At 38.9% G+C, this 17,989-nt stretch overlaps 1 protein-coding gene across 1 annotated transcript in view; it reads left to right on the top strand.

The window, feature by feature from the left end:
• The first annotated feature begins 1,960 nt into the window (after window positions 1-1,960).
• The window catches only part of LOC129512185 (neurexin-1-like), a 233,298-nt gene continuing 217,269 nt past the window's right edge, over window positions 1,961-17,989 (top strand). Inside the window, exon 1 of the mRNA XM_055329447.1 lies at window positions 1,961-2,775. Coding sequence (XP_055185422.1) covers window positions 2,004-2,775 — 772 coding nt within the window. The 5' untranslated portion in view covers window positions 1,961-2,003. The remainder of the gene's footprint in view (window positions 2,776-17,989) is intronic.

The raw sequence follows: 17,989 nt of genomic DNA, 5'->3' as shown, positions 1-17,989 counted from the left end.
GAAATGCTGAGGGAAATGCATGTGTTTGCTTGACATGACCAGATGAACCATTTGTGATTTTTTTTTTTTTTTGGTCAAAATGTGAGAGTAATGTTTTTTGGTAAAGAAAAAAAAAGAGAGAGAGACAGAGAGACTTAAAAACAACCCACTGCTTAGATTTCTGTACCATTTCAGGAGCCTGTCAAATTGGGGTTAAATAAAGAGGTGATTTTCATAGTGAGTGATTCAAAGATATAATTTTATATTCCAGCATCCTGGAGCCATAGCATCTAAGGTGACACACATGCCAACTGCTGTTCTGACCACACAAATTCTAAGAGCTGACAGCCAGATAAGGACTTGAAGAGGAGTTAAGATCACTGCACTGTGGCAAAATATTAAATACTTTACCCGTCTTTAGAGGATTTAATATTATGGCAATTGAAACATAAATGCTGCTCCAAATAGAGATGACTTCAGTTAGATGTTTTCTCCTATAACAGATATTCCTTTAATAAAAGGGGAGAAAATGCGTGTTTGAAGTTTAAAAGAGACTCCCAAGAAACTATCAATATTCTTTCTCTGGAAACCATAAAATGGTAGGAATGCTATATAAATCCAAGCCAGCAGCGTCCAGTTGCAGTCTGGTCTGCTTTGCCTATTGTAAAATCTGTATTAACTGAGATTTGAATAGGTTGTATTCTTATTGTCCATGCCATCAGTACACATTACGAGCAGAAGTCCTTAAAGGGGCCTTTTTCTTCCTCCTATTTAAAAAAAAAAAAAGAAAAATTAAACTTTCTCAGAAAAAGTAAAAGATAGCCATAAACAAATCTCTACAAAATCCTGAGAGGGTTACCTATTAACAGTCATAACAAACTGCAAGGGTGTAATGAACTTATTGTAAAAGTGCAATATTAACTATTCGGAGACATTAGGTCTTCCTTGATAGATCAAGACAAATGAGCCCCTTCTAGTTAAGGTTAACTGTGGCTTCCTAACAGCTCTAGTTACATACCTGGTTTCTGAGCTGAATAGTGACTTCTATGATACTATACATGACTTTAGAAATTAATTTTTATTTTAATTCTCTGCAGATTTTCTGGGTCCTTATAAAAAGACAAAACCAAAATGCATCACCAACACACAACCAATTGACATGCTGGCATCTTAGCTTGGCCTTGCAGAGGCAAAGAGAAAAGAAGAGGAGCTGTTGTGACATCTAACAGCTTCTGGCTCTTCCACAGCTTCTGGGTTTGAACCCTACCGTCGGGGAGGGGAAAAAAAAAAAAAAAGAAGTAAAACCCAGCCTGCGAGGCCATGCATAAGGAAGTCTGCGTTGGCTACAGTGGTGCAGGAAAGTCCACGATATGACCGAAGAAGCAGGCCTTTGAAGCCACTCAGGGGTTAAGTGGTGCCGTAAAGAGGCAAGGAACCTGTCACTCCCTTCTGCTTTGGGAACACCACATCTGGAGGAGAAACAACTTGAGGCTTTTGCAAGTATCCAAGGATCCTGGCTCCTTGCTGGCTTCTTGTACTTCCCTGAGAAGCATTTCCTCCTTGCCAGACCCTGACTGCTTCCCTGTTGCCCGGTACCCCTGACGGTACCTGGCAGATAATATTATTTGAGCAGCGAAGCGGCATCTCCTGACACCACTGATGCCCTTGAACTAGGTCATCGGATTCAAATGGATAAGGGACTCCCCCTGACCGCCTGTTGACGCCTTTTCCAGAACGTTGCTTCCAAAGTGCATCCTCCCTTTGGTCTGGAAGCTCTGCTGCTGCCCTGTACCCCCCGGGGTCTGCGTCTTCCAGTTGGGAGGGGACTATCGGGAGAGAGGGAGGGGCTGCTGGAAGAAGAAGAAGAAAAAAAGAGCTAGATACCGGAGGGTGCGTCCCTCCCGCTCCGGGCCCCCCACCCCCCACCCCGCCCGGCTCCGGACCCCCGTTTCTGCATCACGGTGTCCAGGACCACGTTGACCCTGTCGGCCCCGGCACCCCCCCGCCGCACCCCAGCCCCGAGCATGGGGACGGCGCTCCTCCAGCGCGGGGGCTGCTTTCTGCTGTGCCTCTCGCTGCTGCTCCTGGGCTGCTGGGCGGAGCTGGGCAGCGGCCTGGAGTTCCCGGGGGCCGAGGGCCAGTGGACGCGCTTCCCCAAGTGGAACGCCTGCTGCGAGAGCGAGATGAGCTTCCAGCTCAAGACGCGCAGCGCGCGCGGCCTCGTGCTCTACTTCGACGACGAGGGCTTCTGCGACTTCCTGGAGCTCATCCTGACCCGCGGCGGCCGCCTGCAGCTCAGCTTCTCCATCTTCTGCGCGGAGCCCGCCACGCTGCTGGCCGACACGCCGGTCAACGACGGCGCCTGGCACAGCGTGCGCATCCGCAGGCAGTTCCGCAACACCACGCTCTTCATCGACCAGGCCGAGGCCAAGTGGGTGGAGGTCAAGTCCAAGCGCAGGGACATGACGGTGTTCAGCGGCCTCTTCGTGGGCGGGCTGCCCCCCGAGCTGCGCGCCGCGGCGCTCAAGCTCACGCTGGCCGCCGTCAGGGAGCGCGAGCCCTTCCGGGGCTGGATCCGCGACGTCAGGGTGAACGCCTCGCAGGCCCTGCCGCTGGACAGCGGCGACGTGAAGCTGGACGACGAGCCGCCCAACAGCGGCGGGGGCAGCCCGTGCGAGGCGGGCGACGAGGGCGAGGGCGGGGTGTGTCTCAACGGGGGCGTGTGCTCGGTTGTGGACGACCAGGCGGTGTGCGACTGCTCGAGAACCGGCTTCCGCGGCAAGGACTGCAGCCAAGGTAAGGCCCGACGCCGGACTCCCCCTCCCGGGGGCGGGGGCGGGGGCGGGGGCGCGGGGGGGGGCGAGGTCGGGGCGGGGCGCGGGGGTGGGGGCAGGGCGAGGCAGGCCCCCCTCGCGGGCGAGCCGCCAGGTGACCACCTGCTTGCGGCCTCCCTGCCTTGCCTGCACGGCCCGCAGCTCCTCCTCTGGCCTCCCCCACCCCCTGGGCCCGGAGTCCCCCTGGGAGCCGGCCCTCTGGGCCACCGCTTGCAGCCCAGGGGCGAGCAGAACGGGTCTGCTCGTCTTCAGATCCCTCGGGTTCCTTGCCAGGCTGCCCCCCACCGTCCCTGGGCCATGGCCCGCCTGCACAACCGCTGTGCTTTCCTCGCCCGCCCGCCCCAAGCCTGTAATACACGGAGCTGTTCCCCCTCGGGTGCAGGCGAGCCTCTAGATTGGGCAGCCACGTGGTGAAGAAGCAAGGGCAGGCGAGGTTGGCTACGCTTGAGCACCTCCACGTTGCCTTATGCGTGGGGAAGGACACAAGGGGAACAGGGTCCCTTTGAGAAGTATAAAGTCCTGCTCCTGGTTGTGGGAAAAGGAGGATGTGTGTGTGTGTGTGTGTGTGTGTGTGTGTGTGTGTGTGTGTATGGGGTGGAGGGTGGGGGTGGGTGTATGGGGGGGAAGGTTTTCTGGATAGAAGAAAAAGGGTTCTTGGAATCAACGTTACTTTCCATGGTCATGTCCAAGTCCAGCATTTGTCAGTCTAGGAAAAATTAAGTGATTTCTGGAAGCGGAAGACAGGTCAGCTAATATTTACACATGTTAGAGATTAAATAACCTATTTCTTAATTAGCAGATGTCTTGGGAAGATAAATGGCACAGAAATTTAGACATTGTTGTCCTAGGAAGGTTCTGTAAGCTAATAGATAGAGGTGGGTGGGTGGGTGGTGTTGCATATGAAGGATTGCAAAAGATTTTCCGAGTACGTTTAGCTAATGAGGTTTATCCGAGTTGTGGAGGCCACGTTGTAATTTTTGTTGTTTTAAGCACTGAAAGTGTGGAATGAAAAAAAAGAAAACCATACCTAAGTTTTATTTTCTCCCCTTAATAAATAAAATTCAGCCATTAATGTGTCTACAATGTTGCTACATGACCATGACCAAGGAAAAATTTTGTATAAATACCGGAAAGCCTATGAACAGAAAGTGACTGATAGGAAAAAGAGGAAACATTGGATATATTTGTGGCTGAGCGGGAGAGATGTCAGGTTTTAAAGTAGACAGCTTATGGGTCAAATCAAGACGGTCACCACATGGATAAATGACATTTATGGCTGAAATTATTTTCTAAAAGATAAATTATTAAATCTAATTTTGAAAGCTGTGAGGACAAAAGCTCTATGTGTGGCTGAATTTTATTGTATAATGTCTCTCTCTCTCTCTCTCTCTCTCTCTCTTTTTTTTTTGCTGACACTGCTAAGAGGAACTAGCCCTTGTAAATCTTATTAGACTTGGCAGTTTTCTCTCATCGACTTTTAAGAGAAATGAAGACTTGATAAAATTTGTAATTGTTTAAACAGCAAAGGGAGTTTGTTAGGAAGAAAAAAAAAAGCTGGTCATCGGAAAAAAAAAGAGTTCTGTAGCCTTCATGGGTTTATAGGAAAAAAAAAAAGTAAAGGCTTATTTTATTGTTGTCTGCCTTCATGAAGGTTTTTGTTTTCATTAGGTTTTGGCTTAAATAAATACAGAAGACTGTGTATCCTATGGCCTATACTGCACTTCAGCTTGGCCAGTAAATTTCCATGGATTTAGTACCAGGCTTTATAGTTAGGTTTTGCAAAAATAAAACAGGACATGCTTTTCCTCTCCCAAATCTAATTTAATTGCAAATCTTGAATGAAATAGCAGGTACACGTGACGATTTGCTGTATTATAATTTGAAGCTCCATATCTCTGCACTGATTAATAGAAATAGTTTTTTTTTTAAATGAACATTATTTTAAGGGGAAAATTGCTCTACGTATCCCAATGCCACTTTAAAATACAGAGCAGGCAATTTAATGAAGGACACATAAGATATAACTTCCTTCCTTAAATTAGGAAACAAATATGACACAATGACAGCTTGTTCTGTGTGGGAGGGTGTTTTAAATTAAAATTTTTATTTTCTTGTGCATTTTAAATGTAGGGATCCAGGGATCATGCATAATCAGGAACACTTAAGTGTGGAGAAAGCGTGGCAAAAGTAATACGTTGAAGAGAAGCAGAATTAAATGTTTCTGAAATGCATTTCATTTTGCCAGTGGATAGGCTCTTTCCATAAGAGGAAGAATTTGGAATTACCAAGATACATAATTGAACAGTATAGTACCTGATGCATAAGGTAATTCAATTCAGAAAGGAAAATCCAACAGGATGGTTCTGGAGCATTGATTCGTTTTGAAAATCTGATCTGAAAACGGAGTGCAAAGATCACCACTAGTCATGAAAGGAAAACAAAAGGCTGGATTCTTTGATTATCACAGAAATGGGAAATGGAATGATAAAGGCAGAGTCAATCTGCCCAGAAGGATTGGCTCCACTTTTATGTATTTTCTTTATTTCATGTGTGTCAAGTGACTGTTAAATAATTAATTGAGAATGGATGCCTCTCCCAACACCAATCATGTATTGATGGCCAGGGATAGATGGTTTCTATTCAGAGGAAGTATGAGCAGAGCCCTGCGTCTAGCCAGTATTCACACTGATTGTCACATTCCTTTTAAAAACTAATTTAAAAACAAATCCACATTCATCAGAGAAAATTTAGGGAAAAAATCAACAGCAAACGTTAAACAAGATTCAAATTATATCTAGTTCTAACCACAATTTCTTTTTTAACTTAATAAAGCCTAATATTTAGTAGCCTTCGTATTAAAAATATAGTAAGAACAACTAAAAGGACAATGGTAATATTCTTTCTCTCTCTCTCTCTCTCTCTCTCTTTTTTTTTTCTGGCCCAGAATGTCTTGCAGCAACTTCTGCATCTATGGTTTTCTAGAATATTTTTATTTAATAGTGCAGTTTCATCCTTACTCTAATTTATTCAAGCCTAGCAAGATTTATTTATATTTATTTATTTATTTATTTATTTATTTATTTATTTATTTATTTAGTGATGGAAAAAGAACACCAGAAAGGTTATGTGTCATGACCAGATTAGTGGCAGAGCCCACATACAAGTGCAGGCACTCTTATTCTAGAGCCCTGTATTATCTTCTCTGCTGAATAAGGTTTCCATTTTACTAGGATTGATATTTTTTCATGTTCAGGCATTATTCAAGAGAAAAAAAATAAGTATAAATCGCTGATGGGACAGAACTAACTTATGTATCACTTATGTTCTTTGACCCTGAAAGTGAGCCTCAGAACTCTGCTATCCAAGAATGTCATCTTTCCTGAATGATGGATGCTTTGGGGGTACAGCGCTTTTTCAGTGAATCATACTCCTCTAAGTGCTCCAGGACCATTATCACTTAATATGTTTCTACCTAAGAGGACTAATAGTTTCTTAGCAGCTTAAAAGAATTAGTGAATTCCATGGCTATCCAGCTTAAAAATAAGAATAAAAAGCTGATCAATGAGAAGTGAGGTTACACTTTTTAAAATGATTTCCAGGTTTCATGCATTTTAGGATCATTTATATTAAAATTTCATATTAGACTCTTGAGGGTCACTTTTATTTACTTTTCCTATTAAAGTGGCCATAAAGAGATAAACCTTTCAATGGCTTATTACTAAATATTACTAAACATGGTAGTGTGATAGATATCACTTAATAAAAGCCCATACTTTCTAGGACTTTACTAATGTGACCAGATAGACAACCATATTCACTTAGTCATTTCTATGTTCGACAAATATTGATTGAATGCTTTGTATGTGTCTGAATAGCAGGCTCAGGTAATGAAATGGTGAGTGAACTCCCAAACAGTTCCTACCTTGCTAGCCCTTGCATTACATTGTGGAGACACAGTTATTTAAAAAATAAGTAAAAGGAAACTTAAAATGGTGGTATGTATTTTGGAGGACAGATACATGGTATTGTGAGAATTTTAAAAAGTGTGAACTAATTTAATCAAAGAAGGTTTCCCTGAGGATTGATTGATGTTTAAAATCTGAGAGATGAGAAGGAATTAACCATGTAAACATAGAGGAGAAATACTGGGTACAAAAGCCTGGTATAGAAGTTGGTGTGGCATATTCATGCAACTGAGAGAGGGCCCTTGAGTTTGGAGCTCTTAGCAGACTGGCGTCAGGTCTTTCAGGGCCTTCTAGACCATATCACAGATTTGAATCTTATGGTAAAAGTGATGGAAAAAATAATGGTAGGAGTTAGTTTGGAAGGTGGAGAGGAGGGTGCCATTATCAAATTTATATTTCAAAAATGTCACTCTGGCTATAGTTTAGAGAACAGTTAATGGGGGGTGGGGGGCGGAGAAAAAGAGAAAACCTTGTTTTCTGTTTGCCAGTCAACAAAATATGTTTAAGCACCCATTGACAGCTGTAGACTGAACTAGAAGAACATAGGGAAAAACAAGATTCTGTCTTTAAGGAGCTTAGAATCATTGTGAGTTTGGTTATATATAGAAATCTAAGGCCTTTTTTTTGTTAGGAACACTTGGTTCTATCTGTAAAAGTATCAGAATCCTTTCTGTGGATTATCATGTGGTTTCCTCAGATAAACCCACCAAATCTATAGGCTTCTGGAGCCCATTGGCAATGTCATACCATGTTGTATCTCCTCCCCCCCCAAGAACCTTACTCAATATGCCTTTCTTGTGACAGTATATATTAGCTGATTGATTCTAGGCTTTCAATATTTTAGCTGCTGCAATAAAGAAAAATACTACTTGGATACTTAATTTTTAAATTCATTTTATTTGAGGATTTTATTATTATTAAGAAAACCTTTAATAGAACAGCATTTATAAAAACTGTCACTCTCCATATAAACTTACTTGTCTCAATCCTATATTTAAATAGTGATTGATGCATACTGTATAGATACAGATAACTGATGGACCTGTCCTGTTTACAATTTGTCTTTGAGGCTTTCCTATAAGCTAAAGTTATTTACATGTATCTGCAGAGAAGGAAGGTAATATATTTGAGCTTTAAAAGCTTAAGGAAGATAGTTATCGCAAGTGGATTATATTTTCAGCATATATATAAATATAAATATATATGTATATATGCTAGTAAAATAAAGTTCTAGTTTTGGATACCATTAACTAAAATTAAAAAAAAATAACTCCTGAAAGGACTGACACTATATAATATGTATCCTATTTTTAGCTGTATTATGAGAACCAGCACCCTAAGCTACACTGTTTCCTGTAAAACAGTCATTGGCCACATTTTATATCCCTCTCTCAGTAAACATTTGGTAGCCACACTGTGTGCACGGTTAACTCCTATAAATGTTCATTGAAAATTAGGTATCATATTTAGGTTTTGTTTTATTCTGGATATATAAAGATATGTCTAGTGATATAAAACTACTATTGAAGTTACTTCACAAAGTGTACTTTCAAGAAGTGCACATGTGTATTTGACATAATTCAGAGTAAATCATTTTTGAATTCTTAAAGTTTTGAGTTGGTTGTACAAAACAGTATTATGCAACCTCATAAACTTTTGTCCTTGTGTACTTCTGTATGACTTTAGGCTCGGTCCCTTTTCTCTTACTTGAAACACAGGAACTGTAAATTTCTTGGTCTTTGCTAAATAGTAGGTTTTAAAATGTCCCAATTAGGTTTTGGAAAAAAAGTATTTTTGGTTAGTTGTGTTAGAGCTATTCTGAAATTGCATAGCTTTTTGCTGTTTTTTTTTCTCTTAAGCATAGATTTCATGTGTTTCTACTTGAATATGGGAATGGGTGCAGTGCTCTCTCAAATTGTCTTCTTGCCATGTTATTTACACAATGTGTGCAAACAGAATGTGGCATAGTGTCTGAACAACTAAATTCCAGATGTGGCATTACCTCTAAATCACTGTTAGAAGTAGAATAAGGTCACTAATGTTCTTTATTTCAATTTTCAAGATTGTAAATCAAGTAACATATAATCAGACAACTAACACATTGTGAACTTCTGCTAACCTATTTCAGAGTGTGCGTAGGTAATAGATGTAAACTCTGAGAAAAATGTGAACATTTGAAAGAAGTATCTAAAGGCAGCAGGGTAGATGGCTCTAAATATTGTAAATGTTAATCGTGAAAATATTAAAGTCATTTCTATAAATCTGTGTTGGGATCAGTTTAGATGAAGTTTAGATCATTTATGCCCAATAGTACGTATAAGTGTTTTCTTATTATCCATTGATACGTTGGTGCAGACAAGCTGAGTAAAGAAGACATTGGCCCCTTGTTCCTTCTGTGTAAAATCTGAACAAATAAATAATTTAAGGCAGCAGCTAAATGAATGCATATTATATGATTCTATTTATATGAAGCTCAAAATAGACACAACGATTCTATGATGATACAGTTCAGAATTGGGGTTACCTTTTAGTGGTATTGACTAGAAGAGGGCACAGAGGAATCTTTTACAAGATCTAGGTGATGTTTATATTGGGTATATATATTTGTAAAGATTCACTGAACTATACACTTAAGATTTATATACACAAAGTATTTACACATAAGATATCTATCCCTAAGTACCTACACATAAGATACTTTATATATACTCTACCTCGGTTTAAAAAAAATCCTTCAAATTATAAAAGAATGATGCCCAATGAATACATGTAGTTGTGTATATATTCATACCCTAAATACATATGAAAATGCACTTTATGAAGGGATTCTTAATGGGAATGCATATTTTAAAATGGTAGCCAAAAGAGTTAAATATTTGTAACATTCCAGAAAGCAAATATATGTATATATGAATAAATTTAAGGGTAGGGAGAGTATCCTGTTTTAAACAGACACTTTTTAACTTGTTTCCAATTTCCTATGCCTTTTATAATAGAGATAACACATAGGTAAAATTTTCATCTATTGAACTAAAGTTCTACCAACACATTAAAGCATGTAAGTTTTCCAATCAGGACGATTCAACTACTGGAATTTTAAGTTATTGAATGATGAGTATGTTGTAAGAGCTCAATAAATATTTGAATGAGTGTTTATATATTGGAAAAAAATTACCAGTCCCACCATAAACTCTCTAAATATTCTCTAAATCTACAAATATACATGATTTTTTCCCCAAAAAAATATTAGGCATAAAATTATTTCAAAAGGGGCAGCCCGGGTGGCTCAGCGGTTTAGTGCCGCCTTGGGCCCAGGGCCTGATCCTGGAGCCTCGGGATCGAGTCCCACGTCGGGCTCCTTGCATGGAGCCTGCTTCTCCCTCTGCCTGTGTCTCTGCCTCTCTCTCTCTCTCTCCTCTCTGTGTATTCTCATGAATAAATAAAATCTTTAAAAAAATTATTTCAAAAGATGCATTAGATGCCACTCCTTTCTCGATGCCATAAGCACCTTTCGTGTCTGAATACAATTTGAAATTATTCTGCTTAGGATCATGAGAGTTATTATAATTAGTGTTTACTGAGTAAAAAGCATTTTATGGTTTGCTTTGTCTATACCATTGGACAGCTTGAAATTATTCTGTTTAGGATTATAAGAGTTATTATAATTATTAGTGTTTACTGAGTAAAAACCATTGTATGGTTTGTTTGTTATTGCTACAACATCCTACTTGGTAGATTTTATAAAATTCCCATTTTACAGAAGAGAAAATTGTGGATTAGAAAAGCTGACTTGCCAAAAGTACCATAGCTCAATGATAGAGCTAAAAATCTGAACCCAGGTGTGTCCATTGCCCCAGCAGGCAACTCTGTCCATTATATGACATAACCTGTGTGTTTCACTTAATGAACAGCTAGTGGATGCTGGGAATTTGTTCTTGCGTTGTCAGCTTGCTGCTGATATGAACGGCTGACTTATAATAAAGCCTTCAGAATTGAAGATTGTGGCAGCAGACCCTTAAATTTAGTGCCATTTCCTAATGTCATGATAATAAACAAAATAGCTTGTCAGAATTTATCACACTTTGTTTCTTTTTTTAAAAAATATTTTATTTAATTATTCATGATAGTCACACAGAGAGAGACAGAGAGGCAGAGTCACAGGCAGAGGGAGAAGCAGGCTCCATGCACCGGTAGCCCGACGTGGGATTCGATCCCGGGTCTCCAGGATCGCGCCCTGGGCCAAAGGCAGGCGCCAAACCACTGCGCCACCCAGGGATCCCTACACTTTGTTTCTATAACACTTACTTATTTGCTGCTTTTGTTGACCTTCTATTAATATTATGCATAATGGGTTGATTTTACTTTAATGTAACTAGATGTAAAGCCCCAGTATATTATGTATAAAGAACTACAATTAATTCTTTGTCATTTGGATGAAAATACTTAGTTTTCACAAAACAGGCAGCACAAAATTTACATCCATTTCAGAGTGTGGAGATAACACAAGTGAAATCATCAAAGTCCTTGGTGATTTAGCACAGGTAAAAAGATCTATCTCCATCACATAAGTAGATACTTAGACTTGCTGAGTTAGAACATGGTTCTGCTGAAGGTATAGATGATGGTACTCTGGGCAGTTAATTGAAATTAGATAATGAGAAGGTAGTGTTTCTTTTTGGGTAAGCTTGGCTTCCCAACACATTGCCTAAAATTGAATTCAGGAGCAGGGCTTAGAGTTAGAAAGATGTATTCCCTATGCTATTTCTGGTGTATATGAGAAACTATTATTGGAAAGAAGTGGGAGGAGAACAAGTCTGAGATGGCAAGCCAAAGTGCTGACCTGGACTCTTGTCTAGTAACTTGTGCTCAAAGCTGTCTGGACTGTAATTAGAAATATACTGATGCCACATTACAGGAGTGAGTGCTACTTCAAATAGCACTTTCTTAAGTTGGTTCCCAGGAGGGATCCGATGGTCCAAAAGTTAAAGGAGGGGCTGCCCAGAAGAAGAGTTGCTTCACAAGCACCCTCACATCAGGAAGGGCTTTCTCTGTTTAATCACAGACATAACGAATTCTGTGGATGACATTCCACAACAGAAAACAACACTGATCACAGTACAGGAGCTGCTGTGGTGGGTGATCTAACAATACCAGGCCTTGTATGTGGAACCAGCTAAACTTAAGTGTGACTCAGACATTGCTTGATTCAGCAGAATGAACTACCCCAGTTCAGCAGAGGCAAGGAAATTAAAGACTCATGTTTTTCTTCTAGGTAATAAAGTCTCTCTATAATTAAGCGTGCCTAGACTTTCCTTAGGGAAATGGCTGGCATGGTAGCATAAAACTATAGCTGCCATATGGAAGATACTACTTTTCAGCTTAAACTCTTTATCTGAATGAAGCACTGATTTTTTGGGGGGGGCAAATAATGTGATTATTTAAAATTATTACATGTGAAGCTTAGGGACCAAATGTTTAATTTATACAATTGAAAACATTGTAAAAATAGGAAATAATATATTGCACTTCTTGATCAAAATGCCCAAGTAAATGTTTACAGCAATACTTTTGTGAACCTCTATTTTAAAAATTGAATAAAAAAATTGAGTCTATTTCCTGTGACATAGAGTACTAAGATATTTAAAATGATGATATATATACTATTCACATATAAGTGATTGTGTGTATGTATGTAAACAGAAATATACACAAAAATATGACATATATATGATGATTATATAATGTAAGCAGAGAAGGATTTTTTAGCCTTTGAAATCATGTTAAAATAAAATCTTTACACATATATTGGTTAAACATGTCACTAAAATATGTCTTTATTATTTAAAATAGTCTCTGTAATATATATTTTTTCCTACACAAGACCTTAGAAACCTAAAATGTCTATACTTATAGTAAGACAAATGACTCTCTGTAATAAGGCATGGGATTAGAGATTTTGAAGTTTCTACAAAGTACCATTTTCATATTATTGATTGACAACATCCCAACTATTCCTGGGGGTTATATGAAAATCTAACTATATTAAGTCTTGCTCTAAGATTGTTCTGACAGTTACCAAGAGTAATTTGCTTTGCTGGAAACTTAGCTATTATTATCAAATAATAATATTATTTAACTATTTGTTGGAATAAGCCACAATTAGGTTCAAATACATAGAAAAAATTAGGCTAATATTAATAATGACATTTTAAGACTTCTATCCATAAGAAAACTAGGGGGTTGAATTTATTTAATGAGCTCCCAATGAGTACAAAATAAGCCAAGACCACCACAGGGATATTCTGAAAGAGCCTTTTTAAAAGTAGAAAATAGCCTACAAATCTCTTTTACCACAGTAGTTAGAGAATCTATAAGAATTTTCATTTTTAATACTTAAAGGAGTCATGTGTAAGTTTCAGAACATGCCTTACTGGTCAATTTCTATCATTTTATGAGAATTTTTGGATTCACACATCCTTATTTTTTTCTTCCACTGGCCTCTTAAAGCTTTGTTTAGATGAGAATGGTAGAATTAAAATAATATGGCTTTTCTGTTTCTATCACAATTTATAGTTTTTGGCTTCAAGTTACGCTTAAAATTGTTTTTTATTGCTGCTGCTGTTTTTTTTTTTTCACTTGAATTTCATCCTTTGTTTACCCTTCTACACTCTCATTGATTTCTTTCATAAAAACACAGGCAGAGGGAGAGCTTCAGGAATTAGAGTAATTCTTCATCTGGGAATGGCATTCCTCTATGACTGTTAGCTGAGAGCTGTGCGCTTTCCCAGAGGTCATTAGAAATAAAGAATGATGGGCACCTCCCCTTCCCTTAGACCCAAGATGTTATCCATCCTGGACAAAGTCCTTGTTTGTATGACACAGAAAATGCTGTGTTTCATCCTAAATAGAGGCAATAAAGATTTGGATTGGAGCCAAATATACAATCCTGGAGTGTCTTCCTCCCACAAGGGATGGAGGATGGAAGGATGATGAGGCCTTAGGGAAGCTGTGGAGCTTAGGATGTGTAATAATTGAGAAAATGAGACCAAAGATTGAAAAAGGAACAGGAGATAGGAGAAAAGAAGATGATTGGGGGAGAAAATGAGTGTTAGAGAAGGAGGTAAATTAGAGAGAGAGAACGTGCGTGAGAGAGAGAAAAGAGAGAGAGAGAGAGAACGCAGAATTTGAAACAACCAGAATACTGAGAACTGGCAAATTAAAATAAGAAAAACCACACATCTGGTTAGTGGAGGAGGGGACTAGAACATGAATTTCTTGACTTTTAGCCTCGAGGTTGAGCTGGAGAGCTAGGAAGAAGAAAAAGACAAGGACCAATACATTATTGTCTAAAATTTAATCACATGAAATATAATCAGTCTTCAGCTCTAGGTTCTGGCAGTATGTTGTTGGACTTTGTCCTACTAACAGCAATAGCAATATCAAAAGCTTGCATAATTCATACCCTGTGCCAGGCACTATTTTAAGCTTCTTATATATAGTAATTCATTTGATCTTCCCAAAACTCTATGAAGTAGGTACGATCTTCCCCAATTTACAGCTGAGAAAACTGAGGCATGGAGAGATTTTTTAAAAAATACTTACTCAATTCATACCCTAGGAAATTGCAAAGCTGGCATTCATACCAAGGCTATGTGACCTCCTGAGGACTTCCCCTCAACTTATAATTCCTTCTTTTTTTAATAATAACAACTGAATGTATATCCTCCACACACTCTTTCACATGAGGGAATCTGCCTGGTATTTAAACGATGCCTGTATAAACTAAAGCATTTTCATTTCCTCTCCCTCTCAGTATTCCATCTAAGTGTTTAATAACTTTTCCTGGGCAGAATTTCTTCTTTAAATTTAATGAAAATCCTTTCTCTGCTGACATAAATTAATTTCTTCTTGTTATGTCCTCAGTGGAAATAAAATTCATGTAGTCAATATCCCCTTGAATTATCTTTATCTGCTTAAGAGAAGGACTGCTGTCTTCACTGAGCAAAAAATGTTTTAGATCCCCCTTCTGTGAAACTGATCTGACGCTCAGCCTCCTTTCCCTAATAGCCACCTGCTTTATTCATGTTACTCACTATCACCTCGACCCACTAATGCTCTCCCAAGACTGAGTTCCCTGAGTTCCCCAGACCTAGAGCAACCCTCTCCTCCGATCACCACATGCTGCACTTCCCATGACTCCCTAACCTTTCCTTTCACTTCTGTCTGACTTGCTAATTTCCCATTATATCTTGAAAATATCAAGATAAATATATCTTGGGCAGAAGCTTTCTAAAATCCTTAGTAGGTGGTTGTTACTTGGCAGTTTAAAAGAAAAAAAGAACTGTCTGCTACTAGTGTCTGTATATCAGGCAGTCTAGAATTGTAGGAAGGAAAAAGTCTTGATAGCATTGCATTTGTAAGCAGGAAAAGTAGGCCAGAAAAATATGAGCTGACAAACAGAAAAAAGAATTTGGACTAAGGAAAACTGGCAGCGGTAGTAGTCTGGCCCATAGAGGACTAAACAGTGGAAATGGATTTGAACAAGAGTATGTTGATTTAGGCCTAAGGAAAGAGAAAACAGCATTTGCTTGTAATTCTAGTATAAATGTGAGAACAGGCTAGCAGGCGTGGTGGGTGAATCTCTATTCCTGGAGATCCTTAACAATAGCTTAGATATACAACTGCCAGTTTTAAATTGCTTAGGATTTCGCTTTTTCTGGTCAGAGGCCTAGACTAAATGACCTTCATAATACATTTTCAGCTCTTAGTTGTATGAATAATCAAACTTTTTGGGAAACATTTAATGTGCAAATCTCTCAAGTATGAGATGGAACTATCCTAAAACAACCCCCTCCCCACAACACCCCCCAAATTATCCACTGGCAAAACAAACAAAAAGCACATAAACAGAAAAAAAAAACTGCTTTAAAAGTATCTGAAGTTATAATTCACAGATGCATTTGGATAAATTATGGCATCAATTGCCACAGAGCCTTTAGTTCTTGAATCACCTCCCAGTTGTCTTAACTTGCTGTTGCTGCACATACGTGTCCCAGGAATATACTCTAGGCAGGCTCTTTGCCCACATGCTGTGTTTGCCCTAAGCCAGCTACTCTTGTTGTCCTCTTTACATAGTGGATTGCCCCAGTTTCATGTTTCCTTGAACATGTCTCAGCTCAAGTTACAGCTGATGCCTGTGTCTCAACTCACACTTCCTCTTGTTCCTTGTGCCTTCTCTAGGGTTTCCTCCCCAAGCTGAACCTACCCCCACCAGGTGGCCATGCCAAGTTTGGCAGCACAGCCACGTGATATCCCTCTGGTATCGATCCTTTCAGATTCTGTGTCAATTGGTCTTTCTCTGGGAAACATAGCTTTGAGTGAAAGGGGTTTTGGCACTGGTGTGAATTCTTCCTGGAGAAGAATGGGATGAGAAGGCTGAAAAATAGTTTTTTATTTAAAAAAAAAAAAAAAGACCAAAACAATCACAACATTAGAAAACACTTATTTATGGATGCTCTGTAATGTGCGTGGTTTCTCAATAGAACGAGTTACACAAACCAGAAATCTAGTCTCATCTTTGAGCCCTGTTTTTTAGCCCATTTATAAACCAATTCATAATTCCCAAACACATACTAAGAAGCTGTCATATTTATGATGAGACCTTAGTACTTATGTAGTTGTTCACCAGTGTTATCAAATGCTCTTGAAGCCAAAATTTGGAAGTACGAATGAAAATGTTGAAACCTAATTATAGGCATAAAATATTCAGGTATCAAAAATATGAGTAAAACTTACTATTACTCACAGTGTATGAAGACCTATAATAAGGTGCAGATGTGTATCATTTAGTCATATTAGTGATATTCTTAGTTGTAAAAATAAGTCTTACTTTTTGAAAAAATCCACATATAGTGGTATGCCTGTCAAGAGTGACAAACATATGGATCCTTTTAAAAATTACATTAAATGGATTCATTTCAAATTTTTAATTCAGTTACCATAATTTCAAATTACTCTAATCACTGGATTTTTCCATATCCAAAGAAAATAGTGTGCAGTGAGTCATTAGATGGTTATAGAGGATAGGTAGAAAAAGTATCAGATTAACAAATACTTGTTATGGCATAAACTGAACACAAGGAAAGTCAGGAAACTTGAAACTTGTTATTTTATCTTTTGGTGAAATACTATATTTTGGTCAACCTCTGGTCTAAGAATTGAAAGGGAAGGAAGTTACTTTCTAGTGGAGTAGGCTGGTAGATAAACATGCCTGGTTGCGTAAATATAAATGCAATAAATGCTATCACAGATGTGAGCAGATTTTGTCATGTGCTTTTAGTGACCAAGTCCACTTGGTTCTACTGATACACTATTTCAGGGTCTCCTGTTCACCCATCAGGATTGTTGTTATAATCTTTACCACTTTTCCTAATCTCAAGCAGTGTTCCTCATTTCCCCAGCCAAAGCCATCCCTCTCTACTACTGGGATGATCCTTTAAAAATAGTATTTCTCCTTTATCTTAAGGATTAAGGAGAAGAAAGCACAAATTCTTAAGAATGTCAATGAAGCAGTTTTCAAACTCTGTGTCTGATCTCCATTTCTCCCAACAGAAACCTTGTGATATAAGCCAACATTATTTGTATTATGAATAATTACTGAATTTACATTTAATGGGGGCCCTTTTTAGTGCTAGGCTCTCTATACCAAAAGCCTTCTGTCCACCCTGAAGTGACAATTCCACTTATCACTTATGACTCATCTAAGAGATCTTTCTGAAATTCTCCATGACGTTTTCCCTGGCTGTCCCGCAGAGCAAATGTTGGCTTTGTGTAGATCTTTGTTCATATAGTATTGCACTCAACGTATTTTTTATTATAGTTATTTAACACCCCACAATATTTCTTCATGTGATTCTAAGTCCCCAGGGGAGCATTTATACGCCTATTTATTCCTATATTTATTATATAAGTAAGAGCTAGTGGACTAGCCCATAGTAGGGGCTCAAAAAATGTTAGTAAATTTAATTAAGTTCAAGATTTTAAGAAGACAATAAAGATAATGATCAGAGAAAACAAATAAGCAGTTCTTTAAAGGAGAGCTACAGAAAGCCAACACATACAAGAAAAGAGGTTTGATCTCAATGGGTAAAGCAAAATAAATTAAAATGAGGTTATTATTTCTTGCTTGGCTGATTGAAATTAAGAAGTGTG

The sequence above is a fragment of the Nyctereutes procyonoides genome, unplaced genomic scaffold (assembly GCF_905146905.1).
Source record: "Nyctereutes procyonoides isolate TBG_1078 unplaced genomic scaffold, NYPRO_anot_genome, whole genome shotgun sequence".
In the NCBI taxonomy this organism is placed as follows: Eukaryota; Metazoa; Chordata; class Mammalia; order Carnivora; family Canidae; genus Nyctereutes; species Nyctereutes procyonoides.
This window is presented reverse-complemented; position numbering and strand designations above follow the sequence as displayed.